The sequence below is a fragment of the Bubalus bubalis genome, chromosome 14 (genome assembly GCF_019923935.1).
Source record: "Bubalus bubalis isolate 160015118507 breed Murrah chromosome 14, NDDB_SH_1, whole genome shotgun sequence".
NCBI classification, from domain to species: Eukaryota; Metazoa; Chordata; class Mammalia; order Artiodactyla; family Bovidae; genus Bubalus; species Bubalus bubalis.
In genome coordinates this window covers 71,893,349-71,917,410 of record NC_059170.1, presented here as the reverse complement: position 1 = coordinate 71,917,410, position 24,062 = coordinate 71,893,349, and the positions used below count along the sequence as shown (strand labels likewise).

Sequence of the window (24,062 nt, the reverse complement as noted above, 5' to 3'; positions counted from 1 at the left end):
TGGACTCAAAGAAGAAATACATGGAGTGAGCGCCCCATGTCTCCTGTTCTGCAGGAGCATCCCGACCTACTGGTTGAGGATGTAGAGATGAAGGACCATCTGGGCAGAAGCCTTACCTTGGTCTGGAACGTGCAGAACATATGTGTTAAGAATGGATGCTCCCAGGCCAAGGAGAGGACCCTCTTCTCTACCATTGTGCACTCCACGTCATCGTCCATCAAAACCACATCTTTCTTTAAGGCTTTTATTGCGAAAAACTGATTGGTTTTCTTGAACTCTGCTAGGAAGACCTGGAAAGAAGGAGAAGAAGCAGAGTTATTTTAGCATTTGGATTGACACTCGATAAAGAAGAGTCATGACATGCTGAGAGAGATGTACTGGGGGAGGAAACAGAATTAATTCTCCAATCCTCCTCTATCCCCTTTATGGAAACAAACCGAGTTTTACTGGCGTGGGATGCTATTAACAGCTTCATCCACTCTACCTTTCAAAGGGTTTCACAAAATCAGATGGGTTATTCTCAGCTCCTGGAAAGATTCTATTTAAAAAAGTGGAATCTAGAAAAATCATACAGATGAACCTATTTGCAAAGCAGAAACAGAGACACAGATGTAGAGAACAAAAGCATGGACATCAAGGGGGATAGATTAGGAGGTTGGGATTGATACACACACACTGCTATGGATAAAACAGATAACCAATATGGGAAGGAAATCCAGAGAAGAGGGGATACATGTACTTGTGTAGCTGATTCACTTTACTGTACAGCAGATACACAACACTAAATCAGCTATACACCAATAAAAGTTTTTTTAAAGTGTCCTGTCTGCCCAGAGACCTAAGTTTATAAAAAAAGAATCAGAGAAAAATGTGTATTGAGGAAGCAGCATCAAGCAATGAAGAGGAAGACTTGACTGCTTTTGAAATAATCAATAAAAATGAGCATAAAACCTTACTCCACGTTTTATCCACTTTTTCAAGGCCAAAAAGCATACGTGAGAAATCCAACTGTCCTGATGTACTTAAAGAATGCACAGCATTTCTTCTGATGGCACAGACACTAACATTATCTTCAAGACCTACTATGTGTCAGACATTCTGTTACAGGCTTTACGCATGCTATCTAATTTTAGTATCTATTTAATTCTTGGTTCAGAACACGCTGCAATACAGATAGTAATAATAACAGAAACCTAGGGTCAAAGGGTAACTTTCTCAAACTCACAGAGCTACTCAGTGGAAAATCTGACTCCAAAGCTGACTTTTGCCACTCAATTTCAGGCATCTTATAAGACAGGACACCAGATGGCTTAGAATGGAGGGTTGCTCCAGCCTGCATGCTTGCAGATGATGCAGCCACAGACAACTGATGATAGTGAGGACACGGCCTGAGGAGACAGGAAGCCTCAGCTCTGGCCTCGTTTCACAGACATTTACCGGCTGTGGGAACGTGGGCTCACAAAGGAACCTCGCTGGGCTTCGGTTCCCTAATGTGGAAAAGCCAAAACTGTCACCACGCTGCTGACTTACAGGACTGTTGTGAAAATCACACACCCAGGTGGGGAAGCGACTTGTGAACTCTAAAATGCTTTCTGAATGACAGTCATTGGAATCTAAAACCAAAACGAATGTGTGTAACAAAACAGAAGCAGACTCATGGATATAGAGAACAAACCAGTGGTTTCCATTCAGGGGGAGGAGGGCCAAGACAAGGGCATGGGATTAAGAGGTACGAACTGCTCTGTGTAAAATAAATAAGCAATGGGGATATATTGAATCTCACAGTGAAACAGAGCCATTATTCTGTAATACCTTTAGAGTACAATCTATAAAACTACTGAATCACTATGTTACCACACTTCTGAAGCTAATATAATATTGTAAATCAACTATACTTCAAAAAACCCACTCATCGTTTGTTTCTTTTAGTGACTTGAGGAACGCTGAAGTTCATGATGACACACCAAGAGTGAAAATGCATGTGTCTATGTTTAAAATAATACAATGCAGACACATAGGTTTGGGGGTAGCTGGCTTGATAGAGAGGGTAGAGCTTAGATGAGAATTCAGGCATGAAGGTGAAAGTGTGAGTCACTCTTCTGCTGCTGCTGCTAAGTCACTTCAGTCGTGTCCAACTCTGTGCAACCCCTGAGACAGCAGCCCACCAGGCCTCCCCGTCCCTGGGATTCTCCAGGCAACAACACTGGAGTGGGTTGCCATTTCCTTCTCCAGTGCATGAAAGTGAAAACTGAAAGTGAAGTCACTCAGTCATGTCTGACTCTAGCGACCCCATGGACTGCAGCCTACCAGGCTTCTCTGTCCATGGGATTTTCCAGGCAAAAGTTCTGGAGTGGGGTGCCATTGCCTTCAGTTGCGTCCAACTCTTTGCGACCCCAAGGACTGTAGCCCGCCAGGCTCCTCTGTCCATGGAATTCTCCAGGTGAGAATACCAGACTTGGTAGCCATTCCCTTCTCCAGGCAATCTTCCCAACCCAGGGATCGAACCCATGTCTCCTGCATGGCAGACAGAATCTTTACCATCTGAGCCATCAGGCAAATAATGTGCATAACCCCAGAAAACATGCCATTTATTCTCCTGGGCCTAAAATTGATGGAGAACCAAAATAAAGAGGCTACCATTTTGGTGAGGAACCATATCTATAGAGAGTGAAAAAAGAGAAAAATAAGAACAAGTTTTAGAGTTCAAGAAGAGGAAATATATTCTGCTTTGAGGCTCCCCCCCTCACTGGGTCCCCACAGTGGGGTCCCCTCGGGGTGCAGGGATCTGGGATTCTGATGGGGAGGAGCTTAGTCACAGAGCCGAGGCTACTGAAGCTCTCAGCTGTCCGTTGGGTTATTTACTAAGGCAGGTAGGTTTAACTTAAAGCTGTGTTAACAGTATTGAAAAGTAGAAATCTATCCAGAGAACAAAGAAAAACATTTCTATAACAATTAGAAATCCTCTTTTGGTAACTGCTTCTTTCAATAAAACATTTCCCAAACCAGCCTTAAACTAAGAAATTGAAAAGGCAATCTCCATCTCTATAATGTCCTTTCAATTTTTGGTAACAGGCTATCATGGCACATTAATTGATGCTACATTTTAATGAAGACTGGCTGTAAAACTGACTATTGCACTCAGAATAACACCAAGAGAGCCTGCGATGGTTCGTGCTATTGTGGGAACAAATTAATAGCTATTGGCTACAGCTGGCAGGGCCAAGTGGGTTTTGCCAAAGGCAATTCCTTGGTATTAAACCCAACCCCTACTAGCAGCACAAAGTCATTCAGCTATGGCAAGACCTAGTTGCATTTCAGCTTGTTTATTATTAAACTGGGTAAGTTTTACAGCCCAAGTCTGGTGAGCAGGTGCTGAGCATAATGCTGGCCTTGGTTGCACAAATTCATGGAACAGTAGTCTCTGGCTAAAATTCTCCCAGAAGTGACATCCAATATAAATAAAAAACAACTGAGGATTTCATTAATACATGAGATATCCTTAATAGCCAAGATAACCTAAAAGCCTGTATTCCATAACATCCCTCTTTACAATCACTGACTTGACAATCTTCTCGTCACTGACAGTTGATTATAATTTCTTAGACTATGTTTTCCTCCTCCTCCTCGCCCTCCATGACAGAGAGCCCATACGTTGAGTAAGTGGCAGGAATAATTGAGAGGAGGGACTTCTCCATGAAACTTTTCCTAAGATACTCAAGTTATGGCTATAATTCTGGGCTGCACTGTGTCCCTTCCAAATAAATCCATGGACAGGCTCCTCTGGAATCTTCCTGACCCAGTGATCAAACCCAGGTTTCTCGCATTGCAAGTAGATTCTTTACCATCTGAGCCACCAGAGGAGCCTTAATAATTCATATGCTGAAGTCCTAAACCCCCAGCACCTGAGCGTGTGACCTTAATTGGAGACAGGGTCTTTAGAGAGATGATTATGTTCAAATGAGGTCATTAGGATGGGCCCTGATGCCATAGAACCGGAATCCTCATAAGAGGAGGGAATTGGGACACAGAGGAATGGCCATGTGACGACACAGGGAGAAGACCGTGTCTACACCCGGGAGAGAGGGAGGCCTCAGGAGGAAGAGCCCTGTCCACACCTTGATCCTGGATGTCCAGCCTCCAGAACTGGGAGAGACACATTTCTGCTGTTGAAGCTGCCCCCCTCTGTGGTATTTTATTACAGTAGCCCTAAGCTAAGGCAAGACTGAGAAAAAAATCATAAGGAAAGTAAAACCAGACTCTGGGTTGAAAAAAGGAGCAAAACAACAACAAAACCACAAATGAAACAAAAATATCTTTGAGACAGGAACTGGCCGGGGCACCTTCCTGCTTCGTTGGCGTCCGAAGACACCACACTCAGAAGCTGGTGGGATGCACACCTTCAAAGTGAGATGGCTGGAACTGTTTTTCCCCAGGGAGTAGAGGCTGCTGCTCCCAAGAGCTCCCTGTGCTTAGTCGCTCAGTTGTGTCCGACTCTGTGCGACCCCATGGACTGTAGCCCGCCAGGCTCCTCTGCCCATGGGGATTCTCCAGGCAAGAACACTGGAGCAGGTTGCCACGCCCTCCTCCAGGGGATCTTCCCAACCCAGGGATAGAACCCAGGTCTCTTGCTTTGCAGGCAGATTCTTTACCGCCTGAGCCACCAGGGAAGCCCCTGGGTCCCTTTTGATTCAGACATCTCTCTGCTCTCTAACATACATCACATCACAGCTCCTGCCCAGGAAGCCTCTCTCTGCACACTATGCCTGGTTTTGGTCCCACCAGCTCAGTTCCGCTGGCCAGAGCTTTGCTTCTCAGTTTCTCTCATCTGGCCCACAGAATCCTACATACAGTATCGTACCTTGCCAAAACTTCCTTTCCCCAGCATTTTGTGCAACGTGAAATCCTCAATTTTTAGTTTCATACGTAGAGAACCTTTTTCTTTGTTCGGCTCAGGTTCTGGACGATGGCATACTTTCTCCATCTCTTCCAAGGGAGACTCCCAGGAGATCCCCTGAGGCTCTGAAAATGATAGGCCAGTGGTTAAAAGGAAATAAGGAACAACAGAGGGTCATCCTAGCTATTCTGAGACCTGCTTTCTTTTTCATATCCTGTTCTGAAGTTTCATCTGCAACAGTTCAGAAAGGGGTTCCTGAAGGGCAAAAGGAGCATCTCCTGCCTGGAAGCCTGGCATCTGGGCGGTGGACCGTGTCTCTTTATGGGACAGACTGGGGGAAATGTCAGGTTAAGAAACATTCCAACCAGCAAAAGACCATCTCTGCAACAGGAACAAGCACTTTAGATAATGCCAGATCACGGACATATAGGGATTTTAGCTGAACTGGAGGGAAGATGACTCCCATTGCTTGCATGGCTTGCAGGCGTAATGGCATCAATTTCTGCGACCTACCAGGTAGGGAAGAAGAGCTGGATAGCAGATCATGGAAGACCCGAATGGAAGCATTCGCCACAGTCTTCAGGTCAAGATGCTGCCTATTTTGATTGTCTCTGAGACATGGTTTACCCAGAGACCTTTCCCAAATCTAATCCAAACACTTCTTTAAAAAAATTTTACAGGCAATTTATTCCTCACCCCATGCCAGAGAAGTTGTAGACCAACTTTTCTGGAACCTTCCTCTCACCCTCCTATAAAATTTCTTAAAATTGAAATACACTTGACATATCACATTGTGCTAAGTTAACAGGCGTAACATGTTGACTGACACATTGATCTACTGTGATATCACTTGATGGCACCTCATAGCACATAATTATCCTATCATTTTTGTGGTTGGAATTATGTGTGTGCTCAGTCATGTCCAACTCTTTGAGACTCCATGGATTGTAGCCTGCCAGGCCTCTCTGTCCATGGAATTTTCCAAGCAAGAATACTGGAGCAGATTACCATGTCCTATTCCAGGGGATCTTTCCCATCCAGGGACTGAAGCTGCATCTCTTGTGTCTCCTGCATTGGCAGGAAAAGTCTTTACCACTCCAGGTTTGTCTTTCATATTCTAAGTCCAAGGAAAATAAGTATTTTATAATATATGTTGAAACTACTCAGAATCACATGTATACATATAGCTGAGTCCCTCTGCTGTTTACCTGAAACTACACACAACATTAATTAATTGGCTATACCTCAATACAGAATGGTTTTGGTGTTAAAAAAAAATTGAAAAAGAATCACACAGTCACAACCTCTCAAAAAGCACCTTCCAACAGGAGGCTGGATGAACTTCCATAATGTCATAAATGTTAAGGATGTTGGCTATTCTTCCCCATTCTAATCTTAAACTTTCCAGTAAAGACTCAAAGTACAGAATAAGATGGTCTGTGGTATTTCTACCTTAGTGCTCTATGGAGGATTCAGTTTTGTAAAACAGTCGGACCATGGCAGGGAATAACATTCTAAAATTCTAAGGAAAAGTTTGCCCCATCTTCTATCCCCACCCCAACTTCCCACAACCCCTATCCGCTTACAAAGCTTTTCTAGTCGGCTGTATTTTGGTTTTACTTCTAGAAGTAGAAGCCTCTTTGTAGGTGGCTAGGTCGGTAATTTCTAACTAGAAAAGAATCATTTATCAGGCCAGGTAAAGGGAGACTTTAACCCAGAAAGTCTTAGTAAAAGTGTTAGTTGCTCAGTTGTGTCCGACTCTTTGTGACCCCATGGACTGTAGCCCGCCAGGCTCCTCTGTCCATGGGCTTCTCCAGGCAAGAATAATGGAGTGGGTAGCCATTCCCTTCTCCAGGGGAACGTTCCCGACACAGGGATCAAACCCAGGTCTTCTGCACTGCAGGCAGATTCTTTACCTTCTGAGCCACCAGGGAAGTCCTGGACTCAGGTTAAGGTTAATCAGGATGAATTACTGATGACAATTCCATGGTGAATAGGGATAGCTACCTTTTTTCCCTGGTCCTGGTACGTACGGCGGCTTTGCTTCACCTTTTATGGAGCATGGGAGACCAATTTCAACTGGACCTTCTCTGAAGATGTGCTCAGAATCTCTTAAGCAGCGAGCCTGGATTACAAACAAAGAGTCAGACCACCCACCTACCCACCCACCATGGACGGGACCATGCATGCTGCTGTCCATGGTCACGAAGCCATTTCAGATCCCTGAGTATGTAGGATAACCAAATCTCTCCTCCTCCTCAGCACTCTCTTAGGATCCCATACCCTGTGAACATCTATTTTATTTTACGTACCAGCAGAGCATGCTCACTTCCTTCATATTTTCTGGGGGCTCACTAGTCTTTTTTCCCACACTCCCCACAGTGCTCAGTCACAAATAGGAATCAAAGACCAATGGATGGAAAAATAGCTCAAGTGGGCAAAGCCAAGTCTTTAAGATTTTTTTTTTTATTAGAGCGGACCATTTTTAAAGTCTTTCTTGAAGTTGTTACAATACTACTTCTGTTTTATGTTTTGGTTCTTTGGTGCGAGGCGTGTGGGATCCTAGCTCCCTGACCAGGGATCAAACTCACACTTCCTGCATTGGAAGGTGAAGTCTTAACCACTGGACCACCAGGGAAGTCCCAAAGCCAGGTCTCAAAGAGGGTTTGTTCACAGATGTGAGGATTCAGCATGCTACTGAGCAGAAAGGCAAAGCTGCCTCGGATTCAGTGTTTTGGGGGCATTTTGGAGATGATTTCAGCAAATGTTTTTCCCACCAGCTATTACATAGTCATCTTATACAGGTATAAAGCTAGCAATGAGTCCTCAATAATTTTAATGAATGTATTTGTGTGTGCCCCTGCTCATTCCATGAAGAATTAAGCTCTTACAAAGATCCACACCAGGGAAATACATTAAATAAACATCTCAAAGTGGGGATGTGGACATGCAGATGAAAGCCAGGGTCAAGGAAAGTGCTTGGAAACAGATTCCAGGTTGCCCCATACAGTTGCTACAAGTCCAAGAGTGAAGGGACTGAAATAGTCCTTGTTGAATTGAAACTGCAGGCACTTGTCCCCTAAAAGCCAATCCTACCTGCTGAGTGCTCTCGATCATTGCCAGTGCTTCAGCCATCAGCTTCTGGTTTATACCACAAAGGTTGGCCACCTTTGTCTGGCATCTGTGATGCACATTCATGCCACATGCTGAAAGAGAAGCAACGCCGTGAGCAAGGGTGACAGAACCAACTTCCAGACACTCTGAACACGATCTGTTTTGGGTGCAGGTACATCCAACAGACAATTGGCAAACCCCCAGCACCATCTTCCCCGCAGAGGGAGATGCTGAAGACAGATATTAGGGCGGTGCTCTTATGATGCCACCAAGTATCCACCTCTGCTTCACTGAGATACTCATGCACACAGCAGGTGCCTTTTGGCATGATGCTGGGACACGACTCCTGCTCGAGGCAGAGCCAGAGCCTTGTTGATGGCAAGGAAGGCTGCCGCCCATTTGTGTGCACAGACTGAGCACAGTGACTGGCCTCCAAAAGGTGCTCACCAAATACAACTTTTCTTTCATCTTTCAAAATGTTATTGAAATATTTAGATGATACTTTAGCTGTCTTTACCTTTAGTTTTCACTAGGTAAACAGACCATTCACAATAAAACAAAATAGCATTTTCTATGTAAGTAAGTATAAACCATAGATAGTTGTAAAAAACCCATCAGAAGTGAAATCTTTAATACAGTAAAGGTGCTACTTATAATGGCCTCTCTCTTCTGAACCCTGTCTGATTTACTTGACTCTTCCTGGGCTCCCAGATGCAGGTTTTATGTTGGGCAGCCCCAGCTCCCATTTCCTACCCATGACTGCAAGGCAGAGACAGGGAGGCAGTTAGCAGGGATTGAGCATCTTACTGTTTAAAAGTGTACCAGATCTAAGCTCCTCTCTGATGTGCTGTGCAGAAAGGCTCCTTGCCCACCAGGATCAAAATGTCAGAAGCCTGTTACGAACCTAGTAGGTGATAACTGAACCTCCGTGAGTGCAAACAGTTTCTCTGATGACTAATTTCATGCGAATTTCAGCAGCCAGAGGAAGGAGACAGGATCAGGATAAGAGGGGACCGTACTTAGGCAGGAGGCTTACAGGAAAGCAAGAAGAAGAGAGAGGGAGGCAGAGATGGGGGGAGACCCAGGGGAGAGAGTGGGAGGTGGAGACGCAGACAGGGGCATGAGAAGGGAGCAGACAGCACCCCGTCTCGCGGGGTTCCAGCAAGAACAGAGAATGACTCGGGGCGAGGGGGAGGAAGGAGTGGGAGATAGGAGGGGAGAAGAGAGGGAGGGAAAGTAAGGAAGGCCAGAGGACAGGAAATGAAAGAAGAGAATGGAACAGAGAAGAAAGAATGTTGGGAAATGAGGGGACAGAGCAGGGCGTGGAAGCCATGGAATAATGCTAAGGAATCCTAGCGGGAGTTCTGAGCTCAGAGGCAGCAGCCACTGCTGGGATAAGCATGGCCTCTGCAGGTGGGGTGATGGGCTCCAGGGAAGAAAACCCCGATGTCCAAGATCATCAGACTCGAGGTGCCATCAGGTGTGGATTTGATTATTCCTGTCCTGTTTGTCCACTCAGAAACCCTCCAGTTACCTGTTGCCTGTGAACTCCTAAAGACACTCTACACAATGCCAGGCCACCCACCCACGGACCGTTGAGCAGGCGTAGACAGGAAAGTGTGTGGTGGTCCCCTGGGCAGCAGAGGTTTCTCTGGTTCAGATGAATTTTGACTACCTGTGGGTTTGCCTTCAGCAGTGAGTTTAAAAACCTAACATCTCCTGCCTTCCTTAAGATGTCACTCCAGGCTCCACCAGACCCGCAGATACACCTGGGATGTGGATAAGGAGGCATCTAAGAGCGATCTTCCTACTAGGTCAGCTCCCTTTATCACTTAAAAGACCCAACACACATAGGCAGTGGCATAAGTTAAAATGGGGTCACCCACAAAAAATAAAGTGGTTTCTATGTTTAATCAGTGGGCTTCCCAGGCGGCACTACTGGTAGAGAACCTGCCTGCCAATGCAGGAGATTTAAGAGACAAGGGTCTATCTCTGGGTTGGGAAGATCTCCTGGAGGAGGGCAGAGGAACCCACTGTAGTATTCTTGCCTAGAGATTCCCATGGACAAAGGAGCCTGGCACGCGCCCGTCTATGGGGTTGCAAAGAGTCAGACATGACTAAAGTGACTTAGCAAACACGCATGTTTAATCAATATCCTAGGATAAACCATAATGGAAAAGAGTGTGTTAAAAAATGCACATAAATGTATGCACATTATATAATGTGTGTGTGTATATATATATAATTGAATCATTTTGCTGTATAGAAGTAATTAACAAAAGTGTACGTCAACTATACTCCAATAAAAAATCTTTTAATTGAGAATAAAATGCTCCCTGCTGAGTGGGGCACCTTTGCTTTGAACACATTATCTAGGCTCTGTCCCCTCTCAGCCCCACTCCAAAGGCAGAAGGGCTCTGATAGTTTTTGTTGGAATTTTTCCTCCCTACCCCCTAATCCTGGTGAAATGGCATCTCAGTTTCTAAAGGTTATTGCCTTAGCAACCTGGGCTTTTAGAGCAAGAAAGCTGTCTGGCTTTTTCTCTGGTTAGACTGAATAACTGGATGGGTAAAGGGGAGTGAGCTCGGGCTCTGTGGTCAGGTCACCTGGAGGAGCCATCCTATCAGAGCTGGGCTGCTCCCTGTGCAGGCTTCCCCAGTGGCTCAGATGGCAAACAACCTGCCTGTAATGCAGGAGACCTGGCTTCAGCTCCTGGGTCAGGAAGATCCCCTGGAGAAGGGAATGGCAACCCACTCCACTCTTCTTGCCTTGGAGAATTCCATGGACAGAGGAGCCTGGTGGGCTACAGTCCATGGGGTCGCAAAGAGCTGGACATGACTCAGTGACTGACATGTCCAACACTTAAACTGTGCAGCTGGAGTTCACAGCACGCTATGGGGACAGGTGTGCCAGCTTCCGTAAGCCAGAGAATTTTTCCGTACAGGACTTTTCAGCAGCCCAGCAGATGTACCAGGCTCATTCCTCGATGGGGCCACAGACAGAATGGTCCTTGCTGGTTCCAGGGAGAGTGGCAGGGGCATGGCTGGAGCTGCCAGTCAGGAAGGGACAGGCCAGGGCAGGGGACCAGTCAGAGGAACGTGCCACTTCCTTGCTTCCCAGGACTGCGTGCCTCAGAAGGCATCAGGCCAGGGGCCTGGACATGGGACCTGAATGACTGTGCACTTCTCTGGGAAATAAGACACGGGGTGGTGGCAGGTGGAGGGAAAGAACAGCAGCGGCTTGTTATCCAGGAACTTCTCATTCAGGGCCACGGGGCTCTTCCGGGCTGGCTGAACAAGCCAGTCATCTCCATCTTCCCTCCCTCCCTCGTCCTCTCATCAAAGCTGCAAACCCACCCCCCTGGATGTTCAGTCGGTGGGGACCAAAAGCACCTTTCGCGCGCGACTCACCATCACACTTGAGTCCTTGCCTGGCCAGGCCCCACAGCAGGGTCCCACAGTGCTCACAGAAGGTTGGGCTCTTGTAATTGTAGACCTTAAATCTGTGCGGCATGTCGATTTTGAACCTCTCCTTGTGGAACTGAAAGGGAACAAGAGAGTGTGATGGTTCGTGTGTCCCTGGGTTCCCCACTTTCCATTTCTCTAGCAGAGACTTTCGCAGAATGAACAGAACAATAAAAACATTGCAATGATGTGTATTGGAAGTCACGAGTTTTACTTGTCAAGCCTTATAGTCATGTCCAATGAAGACAGGAAGCCATTAGCTGTTCTGGGTCAAGGGCATGAGATACTCGTTTCAGGTAACCTGGAGAGAGCTGAAGTCTGCCGCCTCTGGGCAGATGGGTTAATATTTCAGGAAGGAGACCAGAGTTATCCGTTTAAATGGGAGTTATGTCAACGGACTTCCCTTCCTAATTTAATATAAATATTTCCTTTGCTCTTTCAACCTAGAACGAGTGCTTTCACCTTGGGAAGATATTATATAATGCCTCCTCTAGAGGCATTGGTTTATTAGTGTGAGGAGTGGGAAGACTTTTCACACTTGTTATATATGAACAGAAGAGACAAGGCATAGAAAACAGTTCCGCCAGGTGCTGTAGAAAATGTCACCTGTGTTGTCTTGTACACGTGTAATATCTCATACAATCCTCAAAATATCTCATTTGAAGCAGCTTCTGTTAGGATTCTGATTTGATCTATGGGGACATTAAACACGGAGAGGGCGAGACACTAGTTTTGGGTCTCGGTAACAATCATTACTGAAGAGGAAAGTGTTTTAGGGATATTGACATGCATGGAAAAACTTAAGAATTGTGCATTATGAGCAAGAATTAGGGAGTTGCTGGACTTTCCTGGTGGTACAGTGGATAAAAATCCACCTGCCAGTGCAGGGAAGGTTCCACACACTGTGGAGCAACAAAGCCCATGCACCCCAACGACTGAAGCCTGCAAGCCTAGAGACCATGCTCTGCAATAAGAAAAGCCACCACAATGAGAAGCCCCAAGCACCGCAGCTAGAGAGTAGCTCCTGCTCTTTGAAACGAGAGAAAGCCCACATGCAGCGACAAAGACCCACTGCAACCAAAAAGAAAAGAATTTTTTAAAAAGTCCTTTAAAAAAGAATTAGTGGGCTGTTAAAGGCAATGTCAGGATGAAATCATCATATTTCAGACAAAGGCGAATCTAGGTCCGTACCATAGTTTCTCGGCTGTTGACAGCTGATCCTGTGCACTTTGCTATTACTTTATCGATACACTTCTTGTGAATTGCTGCATTACATTCTGAAAAGAAATAACTACAGCTTGAGATTTTCAGAAGTTAAGGGGCAACTAAACAAAAGAAATGATGCTAGTACAACAGAAATCCTTCTTACTTACGTTGACACTGGTAGCCTTGTTTGTTCAGACCCCTGCAATAAAGCACATGTTTGAATACGTATATGAACTTTAGAGTCAACTGTAGTACCAAGAACAAAAACATTTAAAAGATGAACAAGCTCTCATAGCTTCCTACTCTCACATAGCATTTTCTGATCAGCAGCCCTCGTCTCTTATTAGCCAAGAGTGTTAATGTGTGCTCTTATTTGGACCTGCTTTGTGAAAAGTCTGAACATTCAATAAATGAGGAGTTGTTCATTTCCCTTTCATTTGCATATTTCCCAAACAAACATGCAGTCAAAAAAATGCCCAACCAAAAATGGATCACAGAATCCTAGTAGAAAATTTCCATGTCTACACTTAAAAATTTTCACTGTCTTACTAAGTTCAGTACAGATAAGCAAAGATATCCATATAACACTTTATTTCCTCTTTCTGAGTATCTGAGAACAGTTGCAGCTAATAAATTCTCAACCTTAAGACTGATTCTGTTAACATTCACTATTAGAAGGGAAGGAGTTCAAGTCATTAGATGAAGACAGTTGATGGAAATCCACCAAAAGTCTACCTGACCTTTGGATACCCTGGTTAAGCCAGAGGTTGTGCATTAACAAATCCTGCAAGAACCCATGGGAGAGAAGACCCCAAAAGAGTGGGGGAGGCTGAAATAAGAGATAGGAGTCATTTTGAGTCTCCAGTCTACCATAGCCTTCGCTGCTGTGGTTACTGAGGCTTGATCCAATCTCTGTTTGAGGGCTGTTAAGACACCCAAGAGCCTTGTAAACATAGAAACGCATCAGCTCCAGTGGGCAAGTGTTGCCTTCTGCAGACATTTAGTTAGCAGCACAGTTGGGTTGTTGAGCTGGTGGCAGTTTTAACTATAAAACTGTGCTTGCAATAAAGATCTCTCCCTCTTCTGTCCCTCCCCACTCACCCCCAGAAACTTCCCATTTAATTGGAAACCAAAGTTTCCTTGAAATCTTTCTTAAGGGAGCTGGATTCCTTGCACTATAGGAGCTCTCTTATGAAAATATTCTCTAGAATCACATCATTTGAGCCTTCTCAATCCAGGGGAGGCCACTGGAAACTCTCAGGTAGTACCTATTCCCATACACTCCCCCCAAGGTGGAACATGCCAGGCCTGGTGGATTAAGAAGATGCATCATGGGACTTCCCCGGTGGTCCAGTGTTTAAGAATCTGCCATGTAATGCAGGGGATGGGCGTTCAGTCCTTGCTCAGGGGTCTAAGATCCCACCAGCCTCAGAACAACTAAGCCTGTGCTCTGAAGCCTGTGTGCCATAACTAAGACCCAACACAGCCAAATAAATACCCAAACAAACAAAAAATGTGACACAAGGCATAACCTGAAGCTTGGCATCACACGCGAGTTACCATACCAGACAAATTCATGGCAGACGGAACAAAATGTGGGCTGTGGGAAGAAGGTGGCTGTGAACTCATGGCACTTGACGTGGTGGACTTTGGCCTGCTTGATGGCTCCTCGGCGGTGATGCAGAGCGAAGAAGCCGTCGGTCTCGAATTCGTTCATGTCCTTTGTGTCTGCAGGAAGAGGGCAGTGAGAGTGACCTTCTGGATATGGCTGTCACAGCTGGGGGCGACCAGGGTGGGGGAATGGGGAAGGGGCAGAGATGGATGAGGAACTAGACAAGCTATAAGACCATTAGCACCCCAAGTACTGGGTTGGGCTAAAAGCCTATTTGGATTTTTTTCCAAAAGAGGTTATGGACATTCTGGCCAACCCAGTATTTCTAAAGTTTGGTACAATACAAAGTGTCTTTCCTTAGTCCCATAACAGAATTATCAGAGGGTGTCCTGTTACAGGATTGGAACAACAAGCCTGGATCCTTGGCTCAATCCTTCCATCCTCTTTCATGACACTGAGCTAGATCCTCTCTCAATTTTTAAAACCAGAAGTTGGAATGTTTAAGGTATTTATTGACCTCTCCTTGTCACTGTCAGTGATGAGTCAGCCAGAAAAGGCAGGAAGGGGCAAATACTTTGCCTGTAATTCTAAAGAATAATGTGGTACTGACAGTAAGTTGGAAACAATATATATATATACATACATACATATATTAGGTCTCAGGAAATTTTATATCTGGTTGTTTATAGACAAAAAATGTAGACAGGCAGGAGCTGGCCAGATTTCTGAAGGCAAAAGAGCTTTGGGAAGTTGTTTATGCTTTAGTTCCTGAAGCCCATGGGAATCAGATACAGCTCCATAAACTATACATGTCAATGTGGAAAGGGCCAGAAATGAACAGATGACTGCAATTAAAAAATGTCTAGATAATCCTGGATGGTACCTAGTCATCTACATCAAATCATCACATTCACATTTGTTCAGTTTACCCTGGGCTCTGGATGCTGGTGAAGGTACTCTGGGTAGTACCTGTCCACAGTACCCACAGCTTCCCAAAAGGCTGGAGAATATTAGTAGAATAATAGAATACCAGTGAGAATATTAGCCCTGGCTGAAGCCCAGGTCCCCCAACCAAAATACACAATAGCAAGGTAGTTATGATTAAATGGTACGATGGACCCTCCAGCATGCACGACAGACTGACATGGTAAAGGAGACAGAACAAGGCTGCCATCAGCACTAAAATACGGATAACAATTTCATGACTCTAGTTCCTACAACTGCGATTGTAAGTAGATTCTTGGATTACTTATTCTACTTATTTTTTAAAATACAAAAAAATGGAGGTTTGGCAAGAATAAGGGGCTCCTGTTTCACAAATGAAGAGCGTTAACAATATTTAAACCCAATTGTTTCCCTTCTGGCTAAGCCATGGCAGAGGCTGGGCAACAAACTCGAGGCAAATGATCCTGCCAGAGTATCTTAATTCCCCCACGCCTTTTCATGGCCAGGCTGGAAGCACACTGGGGAGACAGCGGGGCCGGGGGAGGGTCATGGAGGTGGAAACCCTCCTCCATGATCCAGCCTCGTGCCAGCACTCATTTCAAGACTGAAGTCTTTTCTCCAAGAATCCATGGGTCTGTTTTACGGAAACCCCAAACTCTCAGAAAAAAAGTCACTTTGCTGTACACCCGAAACTAACACAGCACTGTAAATCAACTACACTCCAAAGAAAATAATAATAAAGCATTCCTAAAAAAGAGTTCCTTACAGGGCTTAGTACTTTGCCTGATACTTCAAGGATAGGCGATTTAGGTCTTTTTTTTTAGGAACTGGGCTGGAAATAATTTAGGCTTGGTGAATTAGGGGTTAGATTTAGGGTCACTGAGGCAACTGCCTTCTCCTATAGGTTCTGATTTAAGTGTAAAGATCTATTTACAACTCGGGACCGGCACAGGAGGCCATTTGTCGGGAAGCTCTAACTCATTTCTATTTTGGTGCTGATGAAATAAAAGGAAATAAAGCATAAAATTACTTTTGAACTCAGGGAGGGAGGTGAATTATTCTGGGAACCCTATCCATATTACTGTGAAAAATACACAAATATAATCATGTAAAAATTATATGGTGGTGGTTTAGTTGCTAAGTTGTGTCCAATTCTTGTGACCCCAAGGCCTGCAGACCACCAGGCTCCTCTGTTCATGGGATTCTCCAGGCAAGAATATTGGCGTGGGTTGCCATTTCCTTCTCCAGGAGATCTTCCTGACCCAGGAATCGAACCCAAGCAGATTCTTTACTGACTGAATAGTCTAATAAGCTATTATAATAGTCCGGACTATATACAACTGTATGTTTATAAATATAAAATAGTCTGTGCATTAGAACACTGTACATTTAAAAGTATGTCAGAGAGTACAGGTAAGGAATTCATTCCCTTGCTCTTTGCTATAATTTCTTTATCCTCTGACCATTTCAATCCTTATAAGAAAGTAAATGTATAAAAGCTCAGAATTTTAAAAATTCTCCTTGTAATTACTGTTTATTTTTGAAGTAATTTGGTCTTCTGTTTGTTCACTGGTTTGAATAAGCTCACTGATTTTTATATAGTTGGTTATTTATTTTATAGCAATGGTGCCTAATCTATTTGTTTAGTTTAACCAATCACTTGTTTGTAGTCAATTAAGTCACACATTTCCTGGGAAGCTATAAGCGAATTGCTATGCAGGATAGTATAAAGAATTATGAGATGTTACCCCCAATTTTGAATGGGTAAGTCAGGAAGAGATGGCACTCACAAGAAGAACAGACCTGGAGATAAGAATTCCCATTTTTTAGGAGGGAGGAAAAGAAATTACACAAGAGGCCGTGAAGAGGCAGCTGAAAAATGAAGAGGAAAACTTGAATAATATTACATCAAGCAATCCAAGAAAGAAAAGGTTTCTCAGTGTTGACGATAGAGAGATGTCAAGGGAATTGAAGCTTAGAAACAAACATTTGTTTTGAGGATTCATTCTTTTGGAGAAAGCCATTTAGCAGATGGATTGAAAAATGAGCCAGATTCTTTGGGTTTAAGGGTTGATAGAGTTGTGAAGGAAAAAGGAGTAATATATTAAACTACTTTCTCAAGAAATGTGTCAGGGAATGAAAGGAAAGAAAGCCTTGTAGAGGAAAAAAGTTTAAAAAAATACCTTTAAACTGAGAGATTGGGATTGACATATATACACAGTTCAGTTCAGTCGCTCAGTCCTGTCTGACTGTTTGTGACCCCATGAATCGCAGCACATCAGGCCTCCCTGTTCTCACCAACTCCAGGAGTTCACTCAGATTCATGTCCATCGAGTCAGTGATGCCATCCAGCCATCTCATCCTCTGTCGTCCCCTTCTCCTCCTGCCCCCAATCCCTCTCAGCATCAGGGTCTTTTCCAATGAGTCAATTCTTCGCATGAGGTGGCCAAAGTATCAGAGTTTCAGTTTTAGCATCAGTCCTTCCAATGAACACCCAGGACTGATCTCCCTTAGGATGGACTGGTTGGACCTCCTTGCAGGCCAAGGGACTCTCAAGAGTCTTCTCCAACACCACAGGTCAAAATCATCAATTCTTCGGCGCTCATCCTTCTTCACAGTCCAAATCTCACATCCATACATGACCACAGGAAAAACCATAGCCTTGACTAGACAGACCTTTGTTGGCAAAGTAATGTCTCTGCTTTTGAATATGCTATCTAGGTTGGTCATATCTTTCCTTCCAAGGAGTAAGCGCCTTTTAATTTCATGGCTGCAATCACCATCTGCAGTGATTCTGGAGCCCCCAAAAATAAAGTCTACACTGTTTCCACTGTTTCCCCATCTATTTCCCATGAAGTGATAGGACCAGATGCCATGATCTTCGTTTTCTGAATGTTGAGCTTTAAGCCAACTTTTTCACTCTCCTCTTTGACTTTTATCAAGAGGCTTTTGAGTTCCTCTTCACTTTCTGCCATAAGGGTGGTATCATCTGCTTATGTGAGGTTATTGATATTTCTCCTGGCAATCTTGATTCCAGCTTGTGCTTCTTCCACCCCAGCCTTTCTCATGATATACTCTGCATATAAGTTAAATAAGCAGGGTGACAATATACAATCTTGACATACTCCTTTTCCTATTTGGAACCAGTCTGTTGTTCCATGTCCAGTTTTGACTGTTGCTTCCTGACCTGCATATAGGCTTCTCAAGAAGCAGGTCAGGTGGTCTGGTATCCCCATGTCTTTCAGAATTTTCCACAGTTTATTGTGATCCACACAGTCAAAGATTTTGGCATAGTCAATAAAGCAGAAATAGGTGTTTTTCTGGAACTCTCTTGCTTTTTCCATGATCCAGCGGATGTTGGCAATTTGATCTCTGGTTCCTTTGCCTTTTCTAAAACCAGTTTGAACATCTGGAAGTTCATGGTTCATGTACTGCTGAAGCCTGGCTTGAAGAATTTTGAGCATTGCTTTACTAGCATGTGAGATTATACAGTGGAAGTGAGAAATAGATTTAAGGGACTAGATCTGATAGACAGAGTGCTTGATGAACTATGGACAGAGATTCGTGACATTGTACAGGAGACAGGGATCAAGACCATCCCACGGAAGAGAAATGCAAAAAAAGCAAAATGGCTATCTGAGGAGGCCTTACAAATAGTTGTGAAAAGAAGAGAAGCAAAAAGCAAAGGAGAAAAGGAAAGATATAAGCATCTGAATGCAGAGTTCCAAAGAATAGCAAGGAGAGATAAGAAAGCCTTCTTCAGTGATCAATGCAAAGAAATAGAGAAAAACGATAGAATGGGAAAGATGAGAGATCCCTTTAAGAAAACTAGAGATACTAAGGGAACATTGCATGCAAAGATGGGCTGGATAAAGGACAGAAATGGTATGGACCTAACAGAAGCAGAAGATATTAAGAAGAAGTGGTAAGAATACACAGAAGAACTGTACAAAAAAGAGCTTCATAACCCAGATAATCACAATGGTGTGATCACTCACCTAGAGCCAGACATCCTGGAATGTGAAGTCAAGTGGGCCATAGAAAGCATCACTACGAACAAAGCTGGTGGAGGTGATGGAATTCCAGTTGAGCTATTTTAAATCCTGAAAGATGATGCTGTTCAAGTGCTGCACTCACTATGCCAGCAAATTTGGAAAACTCAGCAGTGGCCACGGGACTGGAAAAGATCAGTTTTCATTCCAATCCCAAAGAAAGGCGATGGCAAAGAATGCTCAAACTATATATACAGTACTAGGTATAAAACAGGTAACTAATGAGAACCTACTGTATAGCACAGAGGGGAAAAAAAGAAGGTAATCTGTTTGTAGGACATATGTTAGTGCTAGTTGCTTGGTCGTGTCCGACTCTTTGTGACCCCATGGACTGTAGCCTGCAAGGCTCCTCTGTCCATGGAATTCTCCAGGCAAGAATACTGAAGTGGGTTGACATTCTGTTCTCCAGGGGATCTTCCTGACCCAGGGATCGAACCCAGGTCTCCTGCATCACAAGCAGATTCTTTGCCATTTGAGCCACCAGGGAAGCCCTAGGACATATGTTAAATTAACCTTCTGCTGTGTGACTCAGGGAACTAAAACTGGGGCTCTGTAACGACCTAGAAGGGTGGGGTGGGAGGGAGGTTCAAGAGGGAGGGAACATATGTATACAACCTATGGTTGATTCGTGTTCATGTTTGCTGAAACCAATACAATACTGTAAAGCAATCATCCTTCAATTAAAAATAAATAAAATTTAACGTGCATTCCAATATACATTCAGTTCAGTTCAGTTCACTCACTCAGTCATGTCCGACTCTTTGCGACCCCATGAATCGCAGCACGCCAGGCCTCCCTGTCCATTACCAACTCCAGGAGTTCACTCAGACTCACGTCCATCGAGTCGGTGATGCCATCCAGCCATCTCATCCTCTGTCATCCCCTTCTCCTCCTGCCCTCAATCTCTCCCAGCATCAGAGTCTTTTCCAATGAGTCAACTCTTCGCATGAGATGGCCAAAGTATTGGAGTTTCAGCTTTAGCATCAGTCCTTCCAAAGAAATTCTAGGGTTGATCTCCTTCAGAATGGATTGGTTGGATGTCCTTGCAGTCCAAGGGACTCTTAAGAGTCTTCTCCAACACCACAGTTCAAAAGCTTCAATTCTTCGGCGCTCAGCTTTCTTCACAGTCCAACTCTCACATCCATACATGACCACTGGAAAAACCATAGCCTTGACTAGACGGACCTTTGTTGGCAAAGTAATGTCTCTGCTTTTGAATATGCTATCTAGGTTGGTCATAACTTTTCTTCCAAGGAGTAAGCATCTTTTAATTTCATGGCTGCAGTCACCATCTGCAGTGATTTTGGAGCCCAATATACATTAGGTGCAAACAAATACTTTTTGATTGCCCTTATTCATGCATTGGAGAAGGAAATGGCAACCCACTCCAGTGTTCTTGCCTGGAGAATCCCAAGGATGGGGCAGCCTGGTGGGCTGCCGTCTATGGGGTCGCACAGGGTCGGACACGACTGAAGCGACTTAGCAGCAGCAGCAGCATACAACGTACTTAGAATAGTCAAATTCACAGAGTCAGAAAGCACACTGGTAGATGCCTGGGGCTGTGGGGTGATGGATGGGGAGACAGGGATGGGAGTTCATGTTTCATGGGACAGAGCTTCAGTTTAGGAAGGTGAGAAACTCAGGAGGGTGGGTGACAGTGAGAGCTGCTCAACAATGTGAACGGACTTGGTGTCGTCGAACTGTACCATTAAATATGGCTGAAATAGTATATATTATGTGACTTTTAGCACAGTAAAAAGCATTTTAAAAAATATCTATTTCAAGTTGGAGAAGATTGCATAATTACATATGTCTTGGCAATGAGGTGGAAACCAAAGAGAGAAGGAAAAGCTGAAGATGCCAGAGGGGAAGCACAACTGGTGTTACAGAGCCGCCAGGGTCGACAGCCAGGACACCAAGAAAGGGGGGCTCTCTCAGAGGCCGAGAGCGGGAAGAGGGCTCAGGGAGCAGCAGCTGTGCCCTGAAGCGCAGACCCCGGCGGAAGACACGGTCTCTCACAGCTCCACCACGTTAGCAGGCTTCCTCAGCAACTCAGAAAGGCCATGGGAATATTTGAGACAGTCACTGAGTGAGAACCACAGGAAAAGAAAAGGCGTTTCCAAATGCCAGAGTGAGCCCAACTGAACAGTTCAACACACATCACTGAGCCCCTCCTAAGTACTCAGTGAAAGAGGAAAAGGAATGAAATAAGGCCATCTGCAGCAACATGGATGGGCCTAGCAACGATCATACCAAGTGAAGTCAGACAGGATGACAAATATTATATGATATCACTCCTATGTGGACACTAAGAAAATGAAACAAATGAACTTCTTTACAGAACAGAAACAGACTTACAGACATAGAAAACAAACTTACAGTTACCAAAGGAGAAGGGCATGGAGGCATAAAACAGGAATGGGCTTAACATACGCACATAGATAGATACTCAACAAGGACCTCCGGTATAGCACAGGGAACTAGACGCAATATTTTGTAATAACCTATAAGAGAAAAGGCTGTGAAAGTATATATACATATGTGTGTGTGGGGGCGCGTATATATATATTCAGACATATCTGAATCACTTTGCTCTACGCTGATGCTAGCACAACACTGTAAATCAACTATACTTAAAAAAAAGATTGAGGAGTCATAGCATTTGATTCATTTACACAGCATTGTGACAACAGGATATACACGCAACAGGAAGAACTGACAGGCTGTCCGAGACACCAGGCACACGGCTCGTAAATTAACTTCTAGGAACGGTGTCTGTGTGTGAGACGCAAGGGAAAGTCTTCAGTGACACATTTTTTTCCCTTGCTTGTTCCTAAAAGCATTTGAGATGACTAACTTGCAGCATTAGTCCTCTGTTCTTCTAGGGCTAAGGAAAGTATTTATCAGCTTCTTATTCTTTTGTTCTGATTCTTATTCACTTTGTATTCTGATGGTGTGACCACGTGTCATATCACAGCATTTATACACTCTGTGTACACACAGGGCAATGCATTGGCAGAACCTTTGGTGTTTATAGTAAATTCCCAAATGAAAATATAGACAGACTAGAAAAGCCCTGGGCTTATGCCTTCACACCACGTGAAAAATAAAGGCTGGACTTCCTTGGTGGTCCAGTGGTTAAGAATTTGCCTGCCAATGCAGGGAAAACAGGTTTGATCCCTGGTCTGGGAATATTGCACATGAGGCGGGACAACTAAGCCCATGCACCACAACTACTGAGCCCACACTCGAGAGCCTGTGAGCCACAGCTGCTGAGCCCGTGTGCCCTAGAGCCGGAGCTCTGCAGCAAGGGGAGCCACCTCAATGAGAAGCCTGCGTACCTCCACAAGAGAAAGCCTGAGCACAGCCATGAAGACCCAGTGCAGCCAAAAATAAAATTTCTTCAAAAGTAAATGCTATAAATGTTTTATATTTCGGTGTGTATCTGGTCCCACAGAATGTATATTCAACTCATGCTCGAGCATCATTGGAAATTTTAAGGAAATTCCTTGTGATTCCATTTCCTTTGCTTTTGAAAAAGTGAACTAAGTTGCCAAGGAGAAGAGACATGCCCACCTCATCCCCAAATAGGAGTAAGAAATGTCACTTGCCACTCATTTCCAGAAAGTATCTTGCGTTCATCAGCATTCGGCCTTGAGGTTTCAGCTCTAGCTGGTGGAAGGAAGAAAAGAAACATGGGTCAGAGCGAGAGGCAAGCGCTGAGCTGAACGACACCCCAACTGATGAGCTGGGTGAGGCAGGAGATTTCCAGCACAGCTCTGTTCCTTTTCATCTTGCTCACTCATGTTATCATCAAAATAGCACAGCATCCACAAATAGAACCTTTCTTTTATCAAAACACCTCAGCAGCTTATGAATTTGATTTGGAGATCAAAACTTCCTTAAGGCCATGTCCGACTTTCTGCGGTCTGATGGACTGCTGCCTGCCAGGCTCCTCTGTCATGGAATCTCCCAAGCAAGAATACCGGAGTGGGTTGCCATTTCCTCCTCCAGGACATCTTCCTGACCCAGCATCTCCTGAGTTGCAGGCAATTCGTTACTGCTGAGCCACCAGGGCCTCTAGGTTAATAGGGGTATTAAATGGGAGTGGCCTTTTACCTTCACATGGAGAACCTGCTTCCTTTGGAAAGTGCCAGACCATCTACTAAGGGAAATTTTAATTAGATTGGTCAAGGAAGGGATTAAGAATGTATATATTTCAGTATCATTATGTAGAAAGGACCAGACAAAGTGACCTGTTAAGGGATGATGCAGATTACGTGATGTGACATAAGGGACACATGGCAAATCTGAGAAGACCTGACTAACCACTAATAATATAACTAAATTGTAACACAGCATTGTTCACATGCTAAAAAGAAAAAAAAAAAAAAGGTAAACTGAAGCCCATTGCTGATCATTACATCTATGGGTAACTAGAATAACTGAAAAGTAGCAAGAAAGGTCTGGTTGAACTCAGGACTGAATACGAATCATGGTTAAATAATTCAAAGTCATGGTGACCTTGTACCTTCCACCAGACCTTAAAAGATATTGGAGAAACTGACACAATTGCAATGCCAACGGTACAGCATCACTACTATTAGAATTTTACGATGTGACAAGCTTGTACCACTTGCTTAACTACACATTCCCATGAAAGCTTAAATTTGTTCTTGTTGTTCAGTTGCTAAGTTGTGTCTGACTCTTAAATGGCTTAAATAGATTAGTGAAAAGAAAAGGGCCTTTGACATCAAGGACATATACCATTATTC

The 24,062-nt window shown here is 44.2% G+C and overlaps 1 protein-coding gene across 7 annotated transcripts in view; it reads right to left on the bottom strand.

Moving 5' to 3' along the window:
- Positions 1 to 24,062, bottom strand: part of PRKCQ (protein kinase C theta) — a 188,195-nt gene that overhangs the window by 59,756 nt on the left and 104,377 nt on the right. For all 7 annotated transcript variants that reach the window (XM_045162727.1, XM_044928258.2, XM_044928259.2 and 4 more), the window contains 9 exons: positions 22,899 to 22,959; positions 14,244 to 14,406; positions 12,846 to 12,877; positions 12,664 to 12,749; positions 11,419 to 11,548; positions 7,991 to 8,100; positions 6,902 to 7,019; positions 4,859 to 5,019; positions 117 to 290 (listed from right to left, as the gene is read on the bottom strand). In XM_045162727.1, the coding sequence (XP_045018662.1) occupies positions 117 to 290; positions 4,859 to 5,019; positions 6,902 to 7,019; positions 7,991 to 8,100; positions 11,419 to 11,548; positions 12,664 to 12,749; positions 12,846 to 12,877; positions 14,244 to 14,406; positions 22,899 to 22,959 (1,035 nt within the window). The remainder of the gene's footprint in view (positions 1 to 116; positions 291 to 4,858; positions 5,020 to 6,901; positions 7,020 to 7,990; positions 8,101 to 11,418; positions 11,549 to 12,663; positions 12,750 to 12,845; positions 12,878 to 14,243; positions 14,407 to 22,898; positions 22,960 to 24,062) is intronic.